Source organism: Erythrolamprus reginae, unplaced genomic scaffold (genome assembly GCF_031021105.1).
Source record: "Erythrolamprus reginae isolate rEryReg1 unplaced genomic scaffold, rEryReg1.hap1 H_1, whole genome shotgun sequence".
Taxonomy (NCBI): domain Eukaryota; kingdom Metazoa; phylum Chordata; class Lepidosauria; order Squamata; family Dipsadidae; genus Erythrolamprus; species Erythrolamprus reginae.
This window is the reverse complement of record NW_027248462.1, coordinates 2,380,680-2,401,874: the sequence shown is the minus strand read 5'-3', so window position 1 is coordinate 2,401,874 and position 21,195 is coordinate 2,380,680. Positions and strand designations below refer to the sequence as shown.

The 21,195-nt window shown below is 38.6% G+C and overlaps 1 protein-coding gene across 1 annotated transcript; it reads left to right on the top strand.

Annotated features, from left to right (window-relative positions):
• The first annotated feature begins 330 nt into the window (after positions 1-330).
• On the top strand, positions 331-19,650 carry LOC139155300 (vomeronasal type-2 receptor 26-like). Its single transcript, XM_070730422.1, has 7 exons — positions 331-619; positions 3,855-4,026; positions 5,147-5,435; positions 5,996-6,841; positions 8,504-8,728; positions 14,592-14,718; positions 18,752-19,650. Exons 1-7 carry the CDS (start codon positions 331-333, stop codon positions 19,648-19,650), a joined length of 2,847 nt encoding a protein of 948 aa, XP_070586523.1.
• The last annotated feature ends 1,545 nt before the right edge of the window (positions 19,651-21,195 follow it).

Sequence of the window (21,195 nt, the reverse complement as noted above, 5' to 3'; positions counted from 1 at the left end):
TTGGAGTGTGAATCGGACAACTATTCTTGCTCCCCATAGGAAACACCCTCAGTGGGTTGAGAGCTCGCACTGGCAAGCTTTGAATGGAGTTAAATCACTGGATAGAGAACTTGTAGGCCATCCTCTTTTTACTCAGTCAATGACTTGGTAAATAACGTTGTCCTTGGATGAGTGAGCTGCAATGTCAGAAGCAGATAAAGTGTTGTTGACCAAAAAAAAGGATGAGAGAAAAAAAGTGAACAAAAAACCTCAAGAGTCGGAGGATGTAAGAAGGGTGGCGGTGGCTCCAGAAATTGCCGAAGTGGCAGAAACGATGGCGATGGGGCAGGAATGGCAGAGGTGGCCTCAGGAATGGCAGGAGCGGTAGCAACATCGGTGGTCACCCCAGATACAGTAGTGGTGGCAGGAAATGGCAATGGTTGTGACAAAAGAAGCAGCATCAATGCCAGGGTCAGCAACGGTAGTGGCAAAAATGGCGATGGTGGTAGAAGTGGCACTGGCAGCCCCAGAAACAATAGCGGTGGCAGGAAACAGCAGCAGATGTGGCAAGATAGTGGCAGTGAGGGCAAGAATACCAATGACAGTGGCAAAAACGTTGGCGGCAGTCCCAGAAGTGGAGGTGATGGCAGGAATGGCAGCGGCAGTGATAAAATTGTGGCGGTGGTCCCAGAAGGGCAGCGGTGTCACTCGGAAGAAAAAAGAGCAGGAGCAAGCATGAACATGGCAAAACCCTCATAACCAGTGTTAAATTCTCTTGAAGGGAAAAAGACACCAGGCCAATGAAGGAAACCATCTATTTATTGAAGAACAGCAACTGGACAAAGAACACAGGAATCAACTGGTAGCAACAAATAACCCAGGCTACGCCTGGCAGCTATTTATACACCCCACTGCCATATTTTTCCTGCCTGAAAAACCCAGGACATAACATTGTAGATTTTAATTTCCATCATTCTCCAGCCAGCTTTGCTGGCTAAGGCACTCTGATATTTGAAGTCCACAAGTCTTAAAGTTGTCAAGTTTGAAGATCTCTGCTCTAGAGGGTCTCCTTTCCTTCTCCCCATGTTGGGACTCTGCAGATGTCAAAAATGCAAGGTTCACTTTCAGCACTCATCCCCTCCCACCCACCCATTTACAGACTTTCTCTTTCACTGCCAATTGATCCAGGATGCCTGGATCAATCTGTCTAATCTAATCTGATCTGATCTGATCTGATCTGATCTAATCTATCGCCCCTTCTCTCTCCTTCTCCCTCTCCCTGCGTTCTCTGCTTTCTTCCCTCTTCCCTCCAGTGGGGGCAGGTTAAAAAACAAGTGATGGGGGGCCCTCCCTTGTGTTCTTTTAGTTTTCGGATGACTTTGCCCCCCTCCCTTTATCCTTTGTGGCAGGATCAGATTCAACATTATCACTTTTTAATAAAGGAAAAATACTCACTTTTGCTCACCAATCTCTTGTCTTCCTGTGATTGCAAGAATCTCCCTTTTAAAGACTAGCTATCTGAAGGAAACCTGGAATCAGCTGCCCTGGTTTCATCCTTGCTGTTTCTGTTTAATATTTGGTAGTGACTATTTGTCTTGCAGTGCCTTGCAGCTATGCCACAAAGCCAGATCACCTTCTTATTAAACTTGTCATTATACGGCAGAGGTGGAGACAACCCTCCTCCATGGGTGCACATCAAAGCTAAGTTCTGAGACCTCCCCCCACTCCTTCCCAGTGTGCAAATTGGCTGCCTGGATGTCTGTTTTAAATATTCCACACAACTAAATGGCCATGTTCTATCAGATGCTGGCTGGTAGCAGGAGGTGGCCCCTGGCCTGGAAAGCTTCTAGCCAGGCTATCCTCTCCTCCCTGTTCCCACACACTTCAGGAGATGCTGACTGATGGTGGGATGGGTCCACCAGCCTGGAAAGTTTCTAGCTGGGCTGCCCTACCCTCCTCCATCCCTGCAGCCTTTGGGAGATGCTGGCTGATGGTAGAATTGGACTGCTGGCCTGGAAAACTTCTAATCAACACACAAAGATTGCTGGGCTGCCCTGTCCCCCCCATCCCTATCCCCACTGGCCAGGACAGGCTACATTGCTATGAAACTGGCCCAGCTGCCTCCTATCCCCACTGCAACGGCAATGCAGTGGCCTGGCAGGGAAGGGGGATAGGCTAGCACAAATGCTTACCCATGTGGAGGCAGGAGGAGTTAGTTCTGTGGATACACATGGCAAAGGGAAGGCAGGGCAAGCTGTGGGTGGGGCAAAAACAGTGGGCAAGTGGTGTGGGCAAGTGAGTAGCAATGTGGGGGGAATGGTCATGGCATGGCCAGCTGGCCATTGCTGCCAGTTTGGTGACCAAGGGGAAATTCCCACTACCAGTTCTATAGAACCAATCTGAGCCTGCAGGAATTCACCTCTGGAACCTAGATATTGATATAAAATATCTAAAATGTCAGAAATGTCTGACTCCAAGACAAATTGCTTAGGTACTGAGTTTGTTTTCTAGGCTTCAGCCACTGAGAGCAGGAAAAAGAAGAAAGAAAAGCCACATGATTCAAGGAGAATCTAATCTCATTTTTCCAATCGCTGCAAAAAAGAGATTTAAGAAAGTGAAATATGAAAAAAAGAACTGACAGGTGTGGGTGATGGACTGCAAGTTCTCCTTCAAATGTTTTTTTTCCTTCCATGTTGCTTTTTTGTTGCAACAATTATAGAGGACTCACTTATCAGGATTGTTAAAGACAGCATTCAGAAAGTAAACTGATACATAAGAAAGAAACCACTATGTAAAAAATACACTATAGGACACAGATGGCAAACCTTTTTTTCCCCCTTGGATGCCGAAAGAGGGTGCACATATGCTATCATGCATACGTGAGTGCCCACACCCATAATTCAATGCCTGGGGAGGACAGAAACAGCTCCCCACCGGAGACCCTCTGAAGGCTGGAAACAGCATGTTTCCCAACTTCTGGTAGACCCAGGAGGCTCATGTTTCACCTTCTCAGGCTCCAAAAGGTTCCCTGGAGCCAGGGAAGGGTAAAAACACTCTCCCCCATCCCCCAGAGGCTCTTTAGAAGCCAAAAATGCCCTCCCAGAGCCTCTATGTAGGCCCAAAATCAGTTGGCCAGCACAAACGTACACTTTGGAGTTGAGCTAGGGCAACGGCTCGTGTGCCAGCAGATATGGCGCTGTCTGCCACCTGTGGCAGCCATGTCATAGGTTTGCCATCACTGCTATAGGACATGAAAGCATGCAGGGAGGTTTTTACTCAGAAAGTTCATGATTTGCAGATGGATATAAAATTTTCTAATACCCCTTTCCTCAAAAGTTTGGGTTGGTGGGTTTAGGGATTTTTTTGCCTTTTTTTCTTTTTTTTGCAATCTATTGATTTCTATCTCATTGGCTCATTTAAAATTGATGTCATTTTTTGTCATATGTGGTGTATAGGTGAGAAAAAGCTTCCATTATCACAGAGAAATGGAAATGTAATTCACCCTGGGATCTGTAATTATCAAAACTACTGTTATTAATTTTACTGTTGTACTGACATTGCTTTGGCAAACATATAACCAACAAGGATTGGGATGCTTTGAAAAATATCAGTATTACCTGATATGAGAAATATTACCTCCTCACCTATAGCTTGAGAGTAAAAACAGATGAAATCCTATCAGGTTTATTTTAAATAATGTGAATTCATGGTTTCAGAATATTTGTGAATAGTGTGGTGGTGGAGTAGTCAGGCTCCAAAAATAATAGTATATTTTTGGATATTTTTAATCATCAGTAGACAAATTCTGCTGTAGATATACTGTACATTTGACATAATAATCATGATAATCTTCCTTTTGCTTTTATCTCGTATAGTTTGGATATGTGACATGGAAAAATGCAATATCGGTGATCCTCTCCCTATTTCTCACAACTATTTCCAACCTGGTGATTTCATCATTGGTGGCATTACTTCCCTTATGTTCATGCCTACAGAATTAGAAGGCTTTTTGGAAGATCCCCATCTTTCATTTAACGGTGAAGTCATGTAAGTATCTTTAAAAAAAATAATAATTAATTTTTAACAAATTTAATATACACACAACATAAAACAGTGCATAGTGAAATGTGCCCAACACCCCGACACACACAGATACCCCACCACCAATCGGGGTTGTTTCTTATATAATCCACTTTGACCAAAGAGCAATATATCGATTTACATATTATAGAGTGATTCCAATTTATTTCTTATAGCTTGGTCTTGGATTCTACTCATCATATATCATCTTACCTTGTCCCACCATCCCATCAGTTATCTCAATTTAGTTTCATTATCCAAATTTATCCTTTTATCCATAATTTCAAATTATCTCTATTTATTACAAAAAGCACCATGTGATGTAAGAGATTCCAGATTATATCTGGAAATCATAGGTGGACCAAAACTAGCTACAATGACAAAAACATATTATTTGTCTAGTTCAAATATTTCATCCTGTTTAATTTCTATGGAATCCTTAAAAGAATAAGAAAGAATTGCTTCAATTTGTCATAGAAATCAGTGTTCAGTTGTTCAGTGAAGCAACATTTTTAGTAGGGAACAAATAAAATAAAATGATATTTAAAGAATACATATTTCTACAGGAATATTTCTAGGAGATACTGAGATTTTAGGGCATTTTTATTATTGTTATTTTGATTTTCTTTTTAGGTTAATTGATTTCTTCATAGAATGTATATTATTTTTTATCAGTGAAGTCAGAAATCTGTACTTCTTACAACTAGGCGAGATTATGGAGGGGGAGGGAGTATGGTCAGAAGCTGTATTTTCTATTCAGGAAGTATAACAGATTAACACAGTTGGAAGGAACCTTGCAGGTTACTTAGTCCAAAACGCTGCCCAAACAAGGGACCCTATATCTGCCTCTATCTTGGATTGAACTCACAACTGCCTGATTGTGAGGCAAGAGTTCCTCTAGGCCACAGTAGCTGGGCAATCTACAGTATATACCATACCTTGCACATAATACATGACACATGGTTTATTGATTTCAAGAACAACATATTTGGATGAAATGTGTGTGTGTGCGTGCGTGCGTGTGTGTGTTGCAACTTTTTTGTTAAGTATAACAAGTTACTTTTATAACCTATAATTTTTATTCCAGAGTCCAGACTAAGTTTTATCAGCATATTTTGGCTTTGATATTTGCTGTAAAGGAGATAAATGAAAACCCACAGATCTTGCCCAATATAACTTTGGGCATCAATATTTTTGACAATTATGGTAGAAAATGGATTTATCATGCTACAATGGAGCTTTTTTCATCTCTGAAGAGAATGATCCCCAATTATAAATGTGGAATTAAGAACAACTTAGTCTCAGTTATTGGGGCTCTTTATTCTGAAATCTCCATTGATATGGCAGATCTCCTGAGGATCTACAAACTTCCACAGGTATGTTATGTTGTGAGCTGTGATTTCTTATGAGGTCATCATGATTTTAATGAACTTTTTACATCTGTGTAATTTGGAAACATGGTAGTTTGTTTGATATGAGCCTAGCTTGCATTAATTCACTGCATGAAGAAAGCCAATGTATTAAAACTTGAGAAAATATGGATAATGAATTATAAAAATAATAGACTGGTTCTAAGGTTGATAAGAAAGGTTATGCTGAAAGTTAATTTATCAATCTCTAAAGAGCTTTATTTCAAAAAAGTAAAAAATGGAAAATGGAGAACATTATTTAGAGAACACCAGCATACCAAGTTGAAATTCAAGCATGTCTAAAATAAAGTATCATTAATAGCATGTATGTTGTATGAAGAATAGAAAACAAAATTTTTGTTCTTATAAGCCTGCTACAATAAGTTCTAACATAAACCAACATTTGCTAGATGCTTGAGGATTAACTCTCAAATTAAAGCAGCTTTGGTATGGCTGCTATTTTATTAAATATTTTTTTCCATTTCTTCCCCTTCTGTAAGTTACTAATAGTTTTCTTACTCCTGTAGTTTATATATGGGTCCCATCCAGAGATGCTGGATCAAAGTGAGTCATATTCCTTCTACCAGATGGTCCCAGATGAAAACAAGATATATCAAGGTCTTCTTCAGCTGTTTGCTCATTTCAAGTGGTCTTGGATTGGGATCCTTGTGAGAGAGGATGATGATGGAAGATTTGTTAGGATGGCCTTTTCAACTTTTCCTCTTCACGGCATTTGCATTGCCTTTTTTAAAAGAATGAGACCATTTTATATCAGTACATTATTCAAGGAGCTGACATGGCTAGTAGAAACATTTTATGCTTCTATGAACAGCAAAGCCAATGTAGTAATTGTATATGAAAAAACACTTATGCTTCTTAGATTGTTATTACATCTTCCTAAAATGGAAGATTTGTCTATGGAGCCAAAAGGTAAAGTGTGGATCATTCCCTCCCAAATGGATCTTGTATCAGTATTTTACCAAAGGAGCTGGGATATTCAAGATATCCATGGTTCCTTATCCTTTTCACTTCACTCCAATGAAATGCTTGGCTTTCAGTGCTTTGTTGAGGCGAGGGACCATTTCTCATCAAAAGAAGATGGCTTTATCAAAGATGTGTGGGTACATGCATTTGACTGCTCCTTTCCCAGTCCCTTGTTGAATGACAAAGATGATGATGTCTGCACTCTGAAGGAGAAATTGGAAAATGTTCCAGGTGCTTTTTTTGAAATGAGAATGACTGGACATAGTTACAATATATATAATGCAGTTTATGCTGTAGCTCATGCTTTACATGACATGCAGATTGAACAAAAACACAATGGAATGCCTAATGATAGGAAAGTGAGTATCCAGGAACAGCAGCCATGGCAGGTACTGAACCTTTTTTTGTCTCTCAAAATTCAACCACCATGAATAAGCAATGTACCTTTTTCATATAAATCACAGTAAACCAAAATAAAGAAGGGACGAAGATATAATACAAATGAAAAATAGAAGTAAATTGAGTTTACATCTATTGTATGGTCTTTAAAACCAAGCCCATAAATTTCTCTGTTCATGATTTTCTAATTTTCCCTTTTCTCTCATTTCATTCACTACTTAATAAACTTTTCCTGTAATTCAATTCTCATTTGTTCTCAATGGTTCAACTTATCTCTATTTTCATGTCCTAACTGGTATTTCATTCATGTTCTTGATCCTTTATTCTTGACTCTTTCATGTGTTTCACAAATTTTCATTTTTGTATGCTTTTTCTTAATTCAACCATCTGCTCTATTTGTTTATTTATAATTTATACATGACTTGTAACTGTTCATGCCATTTCGTTAGTCAAAGACATGTTTTGCAGCCTTTGTTACATCAGATTTTCTTTATTACATTTTCAGATTCCTATTCTGTTTGCATTTTACAAGCTACATTTCAAATGCAGGAAATCAGGAATCTGGAAAAATCAAAAGTTAGGTGTAATGCATGCTAGAGATCTCTACAAAAATCTGAACACCAATAGCCAAAGCAAATATGTGATAGATAAGAAGCATAGATATAGATCTCTTGTGAAAGGACTTGAGACTGATGGCACATATGACCCATCATTTATTTTTATTTTATTTATTTATTTTGTCCAATACAAATTGAAAGTTAAAGAGAATAAAAACATGTAAGTAGTATATCAGGAAAAGGATAGAAGAAAAGATATGAGAATAGAATACATCAATGAAGAGTAGAGGAAAGGATATATGAATGTGATCAAAGATATATAAAATATAGGAGAGACAACTGGACAGGGGACAGAAGGCACACTAGTGCACTTATGCACTGTTTATTTAAATACAGATGGACAAACTAATTTTCCTGCAAAAAAATATTATTATCCCACTTATTATGTGGGCTCAAACTGTCCACCTCTTATATCATCCACCCCTTCATCTTGGCTTCCTTCTTCTTCCATGATGCTGGTTTTCCCCTACTGCTTTGATTCTTTGAAGTTCCAGTTGTCATAGGAACTTGGCAAAAATAAGGGCAAAATTGACTCTTTTCATACATTTTAAAAACCAAGGATAATCCTACATAGTTTCAGGCTGATTGAATTTGTTCAATTTTAAGTAATATTGACTACTGATAGTAATATTTGCTAGATAAGAAATGTGGTTTTCTCATATGACAGGAAATTATATTCTTTTTTTCATTTAGCCACTCAACTCTATTGGCTTTACAGTTTTATAGTTTGTATTGTTTAGGTTGTTTTTAGACACCATGTTTTAGCTTGAGCAAATTTGGGGCCATGTTGAATTCGTTATCCTTTTAAATTAAACTGGGACATAAAGATGGTGAAGCTTCTGCAGGGAAATTAGTTTGTCCATGTGTATTGAAATTGTATAATGGGATAGAAGTAATGAATTAAATGCTGAGGACAAATAAAATATCTGCAAAAGTTGTTGCAGCAGTTGCAAATAAATTATGTAACTGCTAACAAAAATAGCTCATTAATTATTGATTATATTTTCTTCTGTTTGTGCATTCATTAATATTCAGCTCCACCAGTTTCTAAAAGAGATCTCTTTTAATAACAGTGCTGGGGATAAAATTCAGTTTGATGAGAGGAGGGAAATGATAGTTGGATTTGATATTACAAACTGGGTCACATTCGCAAATCAATCCTTCAATAGAGTAAAAGTGGGGAAGATGGATCCCTGGGTTCAAGAGAAAAAAATTACTATTCATGATGAAGCCATCACCTGGCACAGCTCATTCAATGAAGTAAGTTCTGAACATTTTTGCTTGCATGACTACACGTCATGTCATTTAATATAGAAATAATGTCATTGTCAGGCCAAAAGCCTAAATTACCTGACCAAGCCTAATAGTCTCCATGGGGAAGGTAGAAGGGTCTAAAAGCGATCCTAACCCCTATGTGTTTTATTCTGTTATTTTAGGAGATAGTTCTTTTGCAAAGGGGGGGGGCACCTGTCAGCCCAAAAGTCATCATGTGGAGGCTTTGGCCTGCCACAGTAGCACAGGAGAGGGGAGAATATTCTAGATTTAGTTTTGACGAATGGGAATTGGGTTTCAGAGGAGGTGGAAGAAAATTTAGGTTGCAGTGACCACCTATGTTTGTGGTTTGATGTAAAAACTGATTGTGAGCAGTATTGGATTGTAAGCAGTACTGCAACCAAAGTATTGCATTTCAGAAAAACAAATTTTAATGCAATGGGGGGATATTTAAATAATGAATTAAAGGGGGGGATAAAATGGCAGGAGTGAGCACCCAGTAGACTGTAGTAAAAAAGGCCATCTTAAAAACCACTGGACTGTATGTAAGGCAAATAACTAAAGGTAAAAGGAAGAAGAAACTGCTATGGTTTAGCAATTATGTAAGGGCTATAGTCAATGAAAAAAAGGCTGCCTATAGGAGGCATAAAGAGTCTGGAAGTATAGCTGACAGATAGGTGTATAAAATGGACAGAAGGAGGCAAAACAGATAATATATGCTGCTAAAGCCTCAAAACAGGAAGAAATTGCCAAATCTGTAAAGAAGGGGGATAAAATCTCCTTCAGATATATTAGTGATAGGAAGAAGAAAAACTGCAGCATCACGAAGCTTAGTACCGGGAATAATACATACATTGATGGGAATAAGGAGGTCGCTGACCATTTTAATAGCTACTTCTGTTCAGTTTTCTCAAAAGACACCTTACAATATAATACTATAGATGGATATAGCATTGCTTCCAGCTGTACGGATTCAGCTCCAGTGATCTTAGGGACCCATGTCTTAGAAGAACTTGAACGATTAAAGATAAATAAGGCAATGGGTCCAGATGGCATCTACCCCAGAGTTCTTAAAGAACTCAGATTTGTCATTGCTACCACGGTGACTGATTTGTTTAAACAATCCCTGTTAACAGGAGATGTTCCTGAGGATTGGAGAATGGCCAGTGTTGTGCCTATTCACAAGAAGGGCAGTAGAGAAGAAGCTGGTAACTACAGGCCAGTTAGCTGTAGCTGTAGTTGTAGTTAAAATGATGGAGACTCTACTCACAAAGAGGATAAATCAGCACCTAAAAGCCAATAATGTATTGGACCCAAACCAGTATATCTTTACTGAAGGCAAATCATGTCAGACTAATCTCATTGATTTCTTTGACTATGTCACAAAGGTGTTGGATGAAGGTGGTGCCAATCTGGACTTCACATAAAGAACTGATAAATAAATTAGTGAAGATTGGACTTAACCTCTGGATAGTTCAGTGGATTTGCAGCTGGCTGAAGCATAGACAGGCATGGGGGAATTGATTCTTCGGGCCATTTCATTTTATGTATGGTTTGTTTTTATAGTAAGGGTTTTAAACTGTCCTTTTTAGCCATTAGATTTGTACTACATATTGTTGTTGTAAGCTGCTCGGAGTCTCCGGAGAGGGGCGGCATACAAATCTAATAAATAATAATAAATAATAATAATAATAATGAGGGAAAGTAATTTGTGGTGAAACGTAGTTCTCTCCTCATTCAATAATCCCTCCCAACTCTCCAAATCATAGAAACATAGAATATGGTCCATCTAGTCTGCCCTTATACTATTTCCTGTATTTTATCTTAGGATGGATATATGTTTATCCCAGACATGTTTAAATTCAGTTAGTGTGGATTTACCAGCCACGTCTGCTGGAAGTTTGTTCCAAGCATCTACTACTCTTTCAGTAAAATAATATTTTCTCATGTTGCTTCTGATCTTTCCCCCAACTATTCTCAGATTGTGTCCCCTTGTTCCTGTGTTCATTTTCCTATTAAGAATACTTTCCTCCTGAACCTTATTTAACCCTTTAATATATTTAAATATTTAATATATTTAAATGTTTCTATCATGTCCCCCCTTTTCCTTCTGTCCTCAAAACTATACAGATTGAGATCAGTAAGTCTTTCCTGATAAGTTTTATGCTTAAAACCTTCCACCGTCTTTGGACCCGTTCAATTTTGTCAATATTTTTTTGTAGGTGAGGTCTCCAGAACTGAACACAGTATTCCAAATGTGGTCTCACCAGCGCTCTATATATTGGGATCACAATCTCCCTCTTCCTGCTTGTTATACCTCTAACTCATGCCCTCATCACCTCGAGGCTCGGCTACTGTAATGCTCTCTACATGGGACTATCTTTGAAGAGTGTTCGAAAACTTCAGATTGTGCAAAATGAAGCTGTGAGAGCAATCATGGGCCTCCCTAGGTATGGCCATGTAACACCAACACTCCACAGTCTGCATTGGTTGCCGATCAGTTTCCGGTCACAATTCAAAGTGTTGGTTATGACCTATAAAGCCCTTTATGGCATCGGACCAAAATATCTCCAAGACCACCTTCTGCCGCACAAATCATAGCGACCGGTTACGACTCACAGATTTAGCCTTCTCCGGATCCCGTCGACTAAACAATGTCATCTGGAGGGACCCAGGGGAAGAGCCTTCTCTGTAGTGTCCCCGACCCTCTGGAACCAGCTCCCCCTGGAGATTAGGATTGCCCCCACGCTCCTTGCTTTTCTCAAACTTCTTAAAACTCACCTTTGCCGACAGGCATGGGGAAGCTGAGACATCTCCCCCAGGCCATTATAGTTTATGTATGGTATGCTTGTGCTGTATGTTTCTTTTTTAAAATAATGGGTTTTTAGATATTTTTTAAATATTAGATTTGTTTATTGCATACTGTTTTATTGTTGTTGTAAGCCACCCCGAGCCACCAGCCAGAAGCCTACAGATACTTGGGCATCCTGCAACTGGATAATATCAAGCATGTTCATGTGAAAACTATGATCAGCAAAGAGTACATCCAGAGGACCAGAAAAATTTTGAAGAGCAAACTGAATGGTGGCAACACTATCAAGGCTATAAATACTTGGACCATACCTGTCATTAGATACACAGCTGACATAGTCAACTGGACTGAAGCAGAGCTGGACAACTTGGACAGGAAAATCAGAAAATTAATGACGATCCATCATGCACTACACCCTTGAAGTGATGTTGACAGGCTGTATTTACCAAGGAAAATAGGTGGCAGAGGATTTCTGCAAGTGAAGCAGACAGTAGAAGAAGAGAAGCATGCATTAGCTGACTATGTGAAGGAGAGCAAAGAGTCAGCGTTGATGGAGGTCAACAATAGGAAGCTTCTCAAGGTGAAGCAAACCAAGGACCAGTATAGAAAAACTGTAACTCAATGTCATATGGGCAGTTGGCGGAACAAAGCATTGCATGGCCAGTTCTTGGAGAAGATTGAAGGCAAAGTGGAAAAAGAAAAGACCTGGTCATGGCTTACAAGTGGAACACTCAAAAAGGAGACAGAAGGACTAATACTGGCTGCACAAGAACCAGCCATTAGAACAAATGTTGTCAAATCCAGAACTGAAAAATCAACAAATGATCCAAAGTGCAGACTCTGTAAAGAAACAGATGAAACAATCGATCACATACTCAGCTGCTGCAAAAAAGATCGCACAGACTGATTACAAGTATAGACATGATGCTGTGGCACAGATGATCCACTGGAACTTGTACTGGAACTACCATTTACCAGTGGCAAAGAACTGGTGGGATCATAAGCCTGAAAAAGTGGTGGAAAATGAGCAAGCAAAACTACTGTGGGACTTCCGACTTCAGACTGACCGAATTCTGAAGCATAACACACCAGACATCCTGATTGTGGAGAAAAAGAAAGTATGGATCATCGACATCACAATCCCATGGGACAGCAGAATTGAGGAGAAGCAGCTAGAGAAATTAGTGAAATACGAAGATCTAAAAATCGAGCTGCAACGACTCTGGCATAAGCCAGTGAAAGTGGTCCCAGTGGTACTTGGCATGCTGGGCGCAGTGCCAAAGGATCTCAGCGGACATTTGAAAACCATCTGAATTGACAAAATCTCCATCTGTCAATTGCAAAAGGCCACTTTACTGGAATCGGCAAACATAATTCGCTGCTACATCACGCTGTGTTGTATTGACATAAAAATAATAAAAATAAAAATAAAAATAAAAATAAAAATAAAAATAAAAATAAAAATAAAAATAAAAATAAAAATAAAAATAAAAATAAAAATAAAAACAATAAAAAAATAAAAAAAAAATTAAAAAAAATAAAAATAAAAATAAAAATAAAAATAATAAAAAATAGCCCTACATGGCATCAGACCAGACTACTTATGGGACCGCTTCCTGCTGCATGAGCCCCAGTGACCGATCAGGGTCAGCCCCAGTGACCCACAGAGTCAGCAATCTCCAGGTCCCATAAACTAGTTAAAAACTGAAGTAATCATATATATGGTATAATAAATAGCAGTCATATATAGTATAAGAAATGTTAGTTATAAAAACAACAAAGAAATGTAAAAATGTATAAATTCCTCCAAAATCATCAACAATAACTTCTTATAAAAATGGGCTTGTGACTAATAGCTGTTGTATGTCTGTGTTTGTTTTTCTGTATTATAATAAATAAAAAATCCACCCCCACCCCCACAATATGTTAAGTGACTAGAAAAAATACTTACATTTTTATGAATCCCTCTGAATTAACTTCAACAGGGTTTGAGCCGAATATATTTCCCAGTTTGGAAGAAGAGTACAGAAAAGAGCAACAAAAATGTATAGGGGACAGGACACTAAAACATATGAAGAATGGTTGCTAGAATTGAGTCTATTTAGTCTAGTGAAAAGAAGAACTGGGGTGATATGAAACATTTTTCCTATATTTGAGGGGATGCCACAAAGAAGAGGGGGTCGAACTATTTTCTAAAGCACCTAAAGGCAAGACAAGTAGCAATGGATGGAAACAATGAAAACAATTAACCAGTAAAATGGCTTGCCTTCAGAAATTGTGAGTGCTCCATCACTGGAGGCTTTAGAGCCTGGAGAGCCATTTCTCTAGCATGGTATAGGACAATGACAGGTGGCATGTGGAGCCATATCTGCTGGCATGCAAGCTGTTGCCCTAGCTCAGTTTCAGTGTGCATGTGTGTGCTGGCCAACTGATTTTTGGCTCACACAGAGGCTCTGGGGGAGGCGTTTTTGGCTTCCAGAGAGCCTCTGAGGGGATGGGGGAAAGCATTTTTACCCTCCCCCTGCTCCACGGAAGCCTTTGGATCCTGGGGGAGGGAGGGAGAAACACAAGCCTACTGGGCCCACCAGAAGTTGGGAAACAAACTGTTTCCAGGCTCCAGAGGGCCTTTGGGGGTGCAGGGGAAGCTGTTTTCGCCCTCCCCAGGCATTGAATCATGGGTGTGGGCACTCATGCGTGCATGATAGCATGCATGCATGCTCTTTCAGCACCTGAGGAAAATAAAGTTCGCCATCACTGGTATAAGATCTCCTGTTTGTGCAGGGGGTTGGACTTCAAGACTTCCATGGTCTCTTACAACCCTGTTATTGTGTTCTATTCTACTTATACCTATATGTTTACTATTAGTGAGACAGGGAAACAGCCCATTCTTGGAGAGCTTTGATGATGGCATTGATGAGAAAGAAGAAAATATTAATAATTATCACTCTAATTTGAAAATTATTAATCGATTAAGATATTTAAGTTCTTTTTCAAACACCAGATTGAATGCTAACATTTTCCTTCTTACTTACTGGGTAGACCTTACCTATTTCACTTTGCACTGAGAGTTGCCTTCCTGGTTATTTCAAGAAAAAGCAGGAGGGGAAGCCATTTTGCTGCTATGATTGTTTTCCATGCCCTGAAGAAAAAATTTCAAGCCAGAAGGGTAAGAAGCATTATAATCAGATACTGTAGCCTACATAGTAGAGTACTGTACATATCAAAGTAAGAAGCGTTTACATGATCCATTTAGGTTTGAGCATAAATGTTCCTATATATTAAAATTTATCTTGATCTGGTTTACATAATCCAAGCATTTACAGGATTTGATCAAAATAATACTAATTATTTCAGTCACTCTTAGTTGTGGTCTGCCAGCGGTGTCTGGTAGCAGAGTCAGACAGCGAAGAGGCTGGGGAAGAACATTGGCTAGGCCTGGAGTCTGGAGAAAGCTCTGTGTTGGAGCCAGAGATGTGGCCCAGACCATCTGGAAGTTCTGTGCTGACATGAGCGAGGCAGAGGAACAGAGGGAGCCTGTTTCCAACATGCACATTGGCAGAGTTGCCAGAAGACAAGAAATGTTGAGGAATAAAAGGTCTACTTTGGAGTAAGGCTTGGAGATAATTGGCCCCTCCCATAGAACATAAAAGAGGGGTAAATGGATGTGCTCATTGCAGAAAGCAACTTGGTTCAATTCTGTTCGGTATAATTCAACAACTCCATTCTGACTCTATGTTCTGTTTGGTCTTGCAAAGCTCCTTGGTGTTTCACAGCATGTCAAGAGAGATAAAGCTTGGTGCTTATCAGCCTTCTTCTAAAAGACTGTGGCAGACATCTGTTGGACTAATTAACACTGTTTATTATGGCTATGAATGAACATTATTAACAGCCATTGAAATAAAAAGAGGGTTTGGGGGATTATGTTTGTGCTTTATGATTTATCAGGCAGTCTAGGTCAAAACACACACTCTCTCTTTCCTTTGTTTAACAGTGTATCAAATTATCCACTATAAGATCTGTTGTACTTGTGTCTATGCACATTTATTTAATTTTATCTTATGACATATTTATTTTATTCTATTGTATTAATTTATAAAATTATATGTCAACTATCTTATACAAGAATATTTGTGGCTGAAAGTAATGCTAAATAAAAACAGAATAAATAAAGCAAACAAATAGCAAAACATCATCACATATTCCAAATGGAATGGTATATTACAGATACCCTTTGGCAATAGTATTAATTGAGCTCACTTCTGTCCTAGTCAAAGTGTGATTGAAGAGGTCTTAGAAAATTCACAAAATCAAAAGAAATGAGCTGATAGTAAGAGTCCACTACATTGATTTTTTTTTAATAAGAATGATTTTATTTTCAATAATAGTATCTAGAAAATCACAGTGAACTCTACCTGTATAAAACATGACAAAAAAATAAAAAAATAGGGACATAATAAAACTATGAAAAAAGTCTGTTAAAAGAAAGAAAAATCGCTTAATTTCCTTATTAAATCATAAATGCAACAGGAGAAAGTGAATTGAACAATAGGAATTTGGATATCAAATAATACCACCACTATTTTTTACTTTGTTCTGATATATCATTGTCACATTTTAAAAAGCATTGTCATGCACCTTTATTCATAATATATGTGTAGGAGAAGAGCAGGCACATAAGAAGGTGGAGTTAAAAATGGCATCAGTTTGCAGTCATTGCATTGCCATAAGAGACCCAAGTTTTCCTCTCCTCCAATTTGATTGGCCCTAATTACTCTGTTAGTTGATTCTTATGTACAGGTTGCAATAATAAACTTCTGTGGTTGGATTCAAATGAATGATCCTGATTATTTGCAATTGAAAATATGTATTTCTATCATAATTATTTTTCTGTTATGTTCTCGTTTTCTGTTCTTGTTGTTATTTTGAAAGTAATAAAATAAATACCCGTATATACTCACGTATAAGTTGACCTGATTATAAGCCAAGGCACCTACTTTTGCCAAAAAAACCTGGGAAAATTAATTGACTCGAAAATAAGTCGAGGGTGGAAAATGCAGTGGCTACTGGTAACTTATAAAAATGGAAACTAATAAAACTACATCAATTGAAGCAATTTGCTTAACAACCAAAATTTTGGGCTCAATTGTAGTCATAGATCTTTCTTTCTTTGTTTCTTTCTGTCTGCCTCTCTCCTTCCTTCTTCCCTCCCCCTTTCTTTTTCTGTTTGCCTGTCTTCCTTCCTTTCTTTTTCTTTCCTTCTTCCATCCCTTCCCTCCCTCCTTTCCTTTTTTGTCTGTCTTCCTTGCTTCTTACCTACCATCTTTCTTTGCCTCTCTCTTCCTTCCTACCATCTTTTTCTGCCTGCCTTCCTGCTTGCCTTCCTACCATCTTTCTTTTTCTTTCTTTCTGTCTTCCTTCCTTCCTAACATCTTTCCTTCTTCCTTCCTTCCTTCCTTCCTTTCATTCTCTCTCTCTCCCCCACTTCCTTCCTCCCTTCCTCCCTTCCTTTCTTCCTTTCCTCTCTGTCTTTCTTTCTTTCTTTCTTTCTTTCTTTTCTGTCTGTCTTTCTTTCTTTTTTCCTTCTTCCTTCCTAGCATTTTTCTCTCCCCCTCCTTGGGTAAATTACACAGTCAATACTGTACTGGTTTTTATTTAAGGTTACAAAGCAAATGAAGAATCATTTTGAGTATTCTCTAAAATTTCTTCAGTGGGATCCATAGCTGGCAAAAGATTTTTCACCTGACAGGAGCCTCAGCATGGGGTAGGCAGAAAGTGAAATCTCAGCATATGGGTGGCTGGTGAGGACCACGCACTCCCATCCGCCTTTTGCTCTGGCCATTTCAGAGGACCCCAGCTGGGATTGCAGCAAGGAATCCCAGAGTGGGTGGGGGAGGTGCCTCCACGGACACAGTCGCCTTCCTTTGTGATTGCTGCCTGCTTGGAGCTCCCACCCCCAAAACAGGCAGGTCACGATTTGGCAGTAGTGGTGACGGTGGGAGCCTAGGGTGTGGATGTGACATTCCCTGGAAGAATAAGGTGGCGGCGGCAGCAGCAGCTGCTTAGGCTTTTCTTAGAGAAGCAGCAGCACCGGGAATGTCATGTTCATGTCCCAGGCCCCCACCACCGCCACTGCTGCCGAATTTCGAGGCTGAGGAGGTTCGCCAACAGGCCCTGAAGGGGCAGAGCCATCACCTGCACCAGCATCCTGTTCTTGGGGGTCCCTGTAGCATCAGCTGAAACCGGAGCTGCAGGGTGGAGCTCAGCCAGAGATTCGCCAGGACTGGCTAACTCGGGCTGTGTGCCTAGGAGGAACAAGGTTCTGCCACACACTTCTGTGGCAGTACTCAAACTGGAGGTCTTGCCTTGCACTCTCTCGGCCTTCCTCTTTAAAGCTCGCAGCGGAGCGCTCAGTGACATTTAGAAGAAAAAACCTTCGCAGCTAGAAGATTTCCCTGCACTTTCTTTGCCGCTCCACTCCCCCCAACTCTGGTGCCCGGCTCCATCGGCAAAACAGTTCCATGGCAGGTCCAGCCTATCCCTGCTGCCAGTGCTCGGGACATTACAGCGCCCGTGCGCCATCAGTGACTCGAGTATAAGTCGAGGTCAGATTTTTCAGCACATTTTTGGTGCTGAAAAATTCAACTTATACTCGAGTACATACGGTACATAAAAATAATCAGACAATACAAAAGCATTTCAAATCTCATCACCGGCTCAAGGTTGACTCAGCCTTCCATCCTTCTGAGGTGGGTAAAATGAGGACCTGGATTGTGGGGGCAATATGATGGCTCTGTTAAGAAGTGCTATTGCTAACATGTTGTAAGCCACCCTGAGTCTAAGGAGAAGGGCGGCATAAAAATTGAATAAATAAATAAATAAATTTGCTAAGGATTTTTGTTGGTAACTTTTCAATTCTTTCTTTTTTTGTTATTATTTAAAAATAAAAAATCAATAAAGCTATTAATAATATAATCATAGAAAAATTATATACTTAATTTCCAGACATTTGTTCTGAATATCCCGAAGACCAATATCCAAGCAAGGAAAAAGACTCATGTCTCCCCAAGAAAATATCTTTTTTGTCTTATGAAGAACTAATAGGAATAACACTAGTCATTCTGACATTTTTTCTTTCTTCCTGAACACAATATATACACAAATGCATGTATGCTTATATGTAATATATATTTAAATTCCAGACATGGATGACTGTTCCAAATGTCCAGATGGTCAATATACAAATAAGAACCAAGATTCATGTCTTCCCAAGAGAATTTCATTCTTATCCTTGGAGGAACCAGTGGGAATAACTCTAGTGATTCTGGCACTTATCTTTTCTGCCTGCACAGTTGTGGTTCTGGCAACATTTTTTAAATATCACCATACTCCCATTGTCAAAGCCAATAACAGAAATCTCAGCTATGTTCTACTCATCTCCCTCTTCCTCTGCTTCCTTTGCTCATTGCAGTTTCTCATTGCACCTGGAAAGATTATATGTCTTCTCCGACAAATTAGTTTTGGCATCATTTTCTCAGTGGCTGTGTCTTCTGTGTTGGCAAAAAGTATCACTGTAGTTCTGGCTTTCATGGCCACCAAGCCAGGATCCAGGCTGAGGAACTGGATGGGAAGAGGATTGGCCACCTCCATTGTTCTTTCTGGTTCCCTGATTCAAACAGGCATCTGCATGGTGTGGCTATTAACATTTCCTCCATTCCCTGATATTAACACCAATTCAGAAGTTGAGACTATCATTCTGCAGTGCAATGAAGGCTCAGATATTATGTTCTACTGTGTCTTGGGCTATATGGGCTTACTGGCAGTTGCCAGTTTCACTGTAGCTTTTTTCTCCAGGAATCTTCCCAGCAGTTTCAATGAGGCCAAATGTCTTACACTTAGCATGCTGATCTTTTGCAGTGTATGGCTCTCTTTTGTTCCATCCTATCTAAGCACCAAAGGAAAATATATGATAGCTGTGGAAGTTTTCTCCATTTTGGCCTCTAGCATTGGGTTGCTGGGCTGCATATATTTCCCAAAATGTTATATAATAATTATTAGGCCAGACCTAAACAACAGAGAACAACTGATTAAGAGAAAATAATAATAGTAAATAACACAAAAACTCACATTTTCAATATTTTTTTTTATTGACTCTTTTGAAATTATGGTTGTTTATAAATGTCTTCATATGTAAGAGGTCCATAGTGAAGGCATACATAAGTGCACTAATGTGCCTATCATTCCTATCATTGTATTCTTATTTTATTATTGTTTTTGTTTCTGTTTGACAAATTACAATAAATAATAATAAAATAAACATTTATGCCTTATGAATTTTTTTGTGAGGTGAAGAATGAATGGAACATACTTAAAACCAGAAGTTTTCCATGTTAGAATATATACAGTATATTCAGAAAGTATTCAGACCTCTTTATCATTTTTTAAAAGCTAAGCCTGATTCTACATTTTTCCCTCATTAATCTACATTCAGTATCCCATAAGGAAAATATGAAAACAGAAATCTGTAAATTTATTAAAAAGAAAAAAAAACCTTAAAATCACATTTGTTGCTATGTCTTCCTAAAATGTCAGTCCTTTACAATATATTCCAGTTAAGTTCCTGGTTTTCAGCAATTTGTTTAGGCAAGGGACTATTTTTTATCCAAAGTAAATGGCATTATCAAAGATGCTTCGGTACATACCTTTGATTGTGACTTTCTCAGTTCCTTGGTGAATGAGAAGAATAGTGACATTAATACTCTAGGACAGAAACTGGAGGACCTTCCAAGGACTCAGTTTTCTGGAACCAACTCCCCCCAGAGATTAATACTGCCCCCACTCTCCTCGGCTTCCAAAAGGCATTGAAAACACACTTACGCCAGCCGGCCTGGGGCCATTGAGCGATAGTCCTTTGCTTTGGTCAATAGTATAAATGTATGATGACTATATGTTGTTATGTTGGGTTTTAATTCTTATATGTTTTTATTCTATTACTGGGGTATTTTAAATTTGTAATTATTTTATTGTTGTAAGCTGCCCTGAGTCCGTTAGGAGAAAGATGGTCTATAAATTTGAAAAATAAAACAAAATAAAATAATCACCAAAAGTTTTTCTGGAAGCAAAACATTTCAAATAAATTATTGAACTGTGTAAACAAATAAGAATCCATCCTTTTCCTAAATTGATAGTTTTTTCATGTGATTGCTATTATGAGAAATTATGCCAATTACTATGATGAAAATTTAAAATCCTGTTTTGCTTTTTTTTTTTTTTAGCTCAAATTAGATCACATTGATCTAATATACATTAGCTCCATCTTATGAGATTTGGATCATTAGGCAGTAAGCAGTAAGCCACTTTGCTCTCCCCAAATTACCTTTATCTTCTTTTTCCCAAATTCATAAATTATCTACTATCCTTAATAATAAACAATCAGCATTCCAATGAAAGGAAGATCCAGATGTTAGTAAAATTAATTTTGCTATTTACAAAGGAACCTTAATTAGAAAAAAATATTAACTGTTTTTTACCGTAAGTATTGTTTCCTTCATATAGAGGCAATTATTCCTATCATCTGTAATTATCAAAATACTGTTATTATTTCTGCCTGTTGTTAAAGCCTTTCTGGCAAATTTATATCCAATGA

Coding starts and splice junctions, on each gene's coding strand:
- LOC139155300 (XM_070730422.1), top strand. CDS start 331: ATGGCAGAGGTGGCCTCAGGAATGGCAGGAGCGGTAGCAACATCGGTG. Junction 6,842..8,503: donor AGGAACAGCAGCCATGGCAG/GTACTGAACCTT, acceptor ATTAATATTCAG/CTCCACCAGTTTCTAAAAGA. Junction 14,719..18,751: donor AAAAATTTCAAGCCAGAAGG/GTAAGAAGCATT, acceptor TTTAAATTCCAG/ACATGGATGACTGTTCCAAA.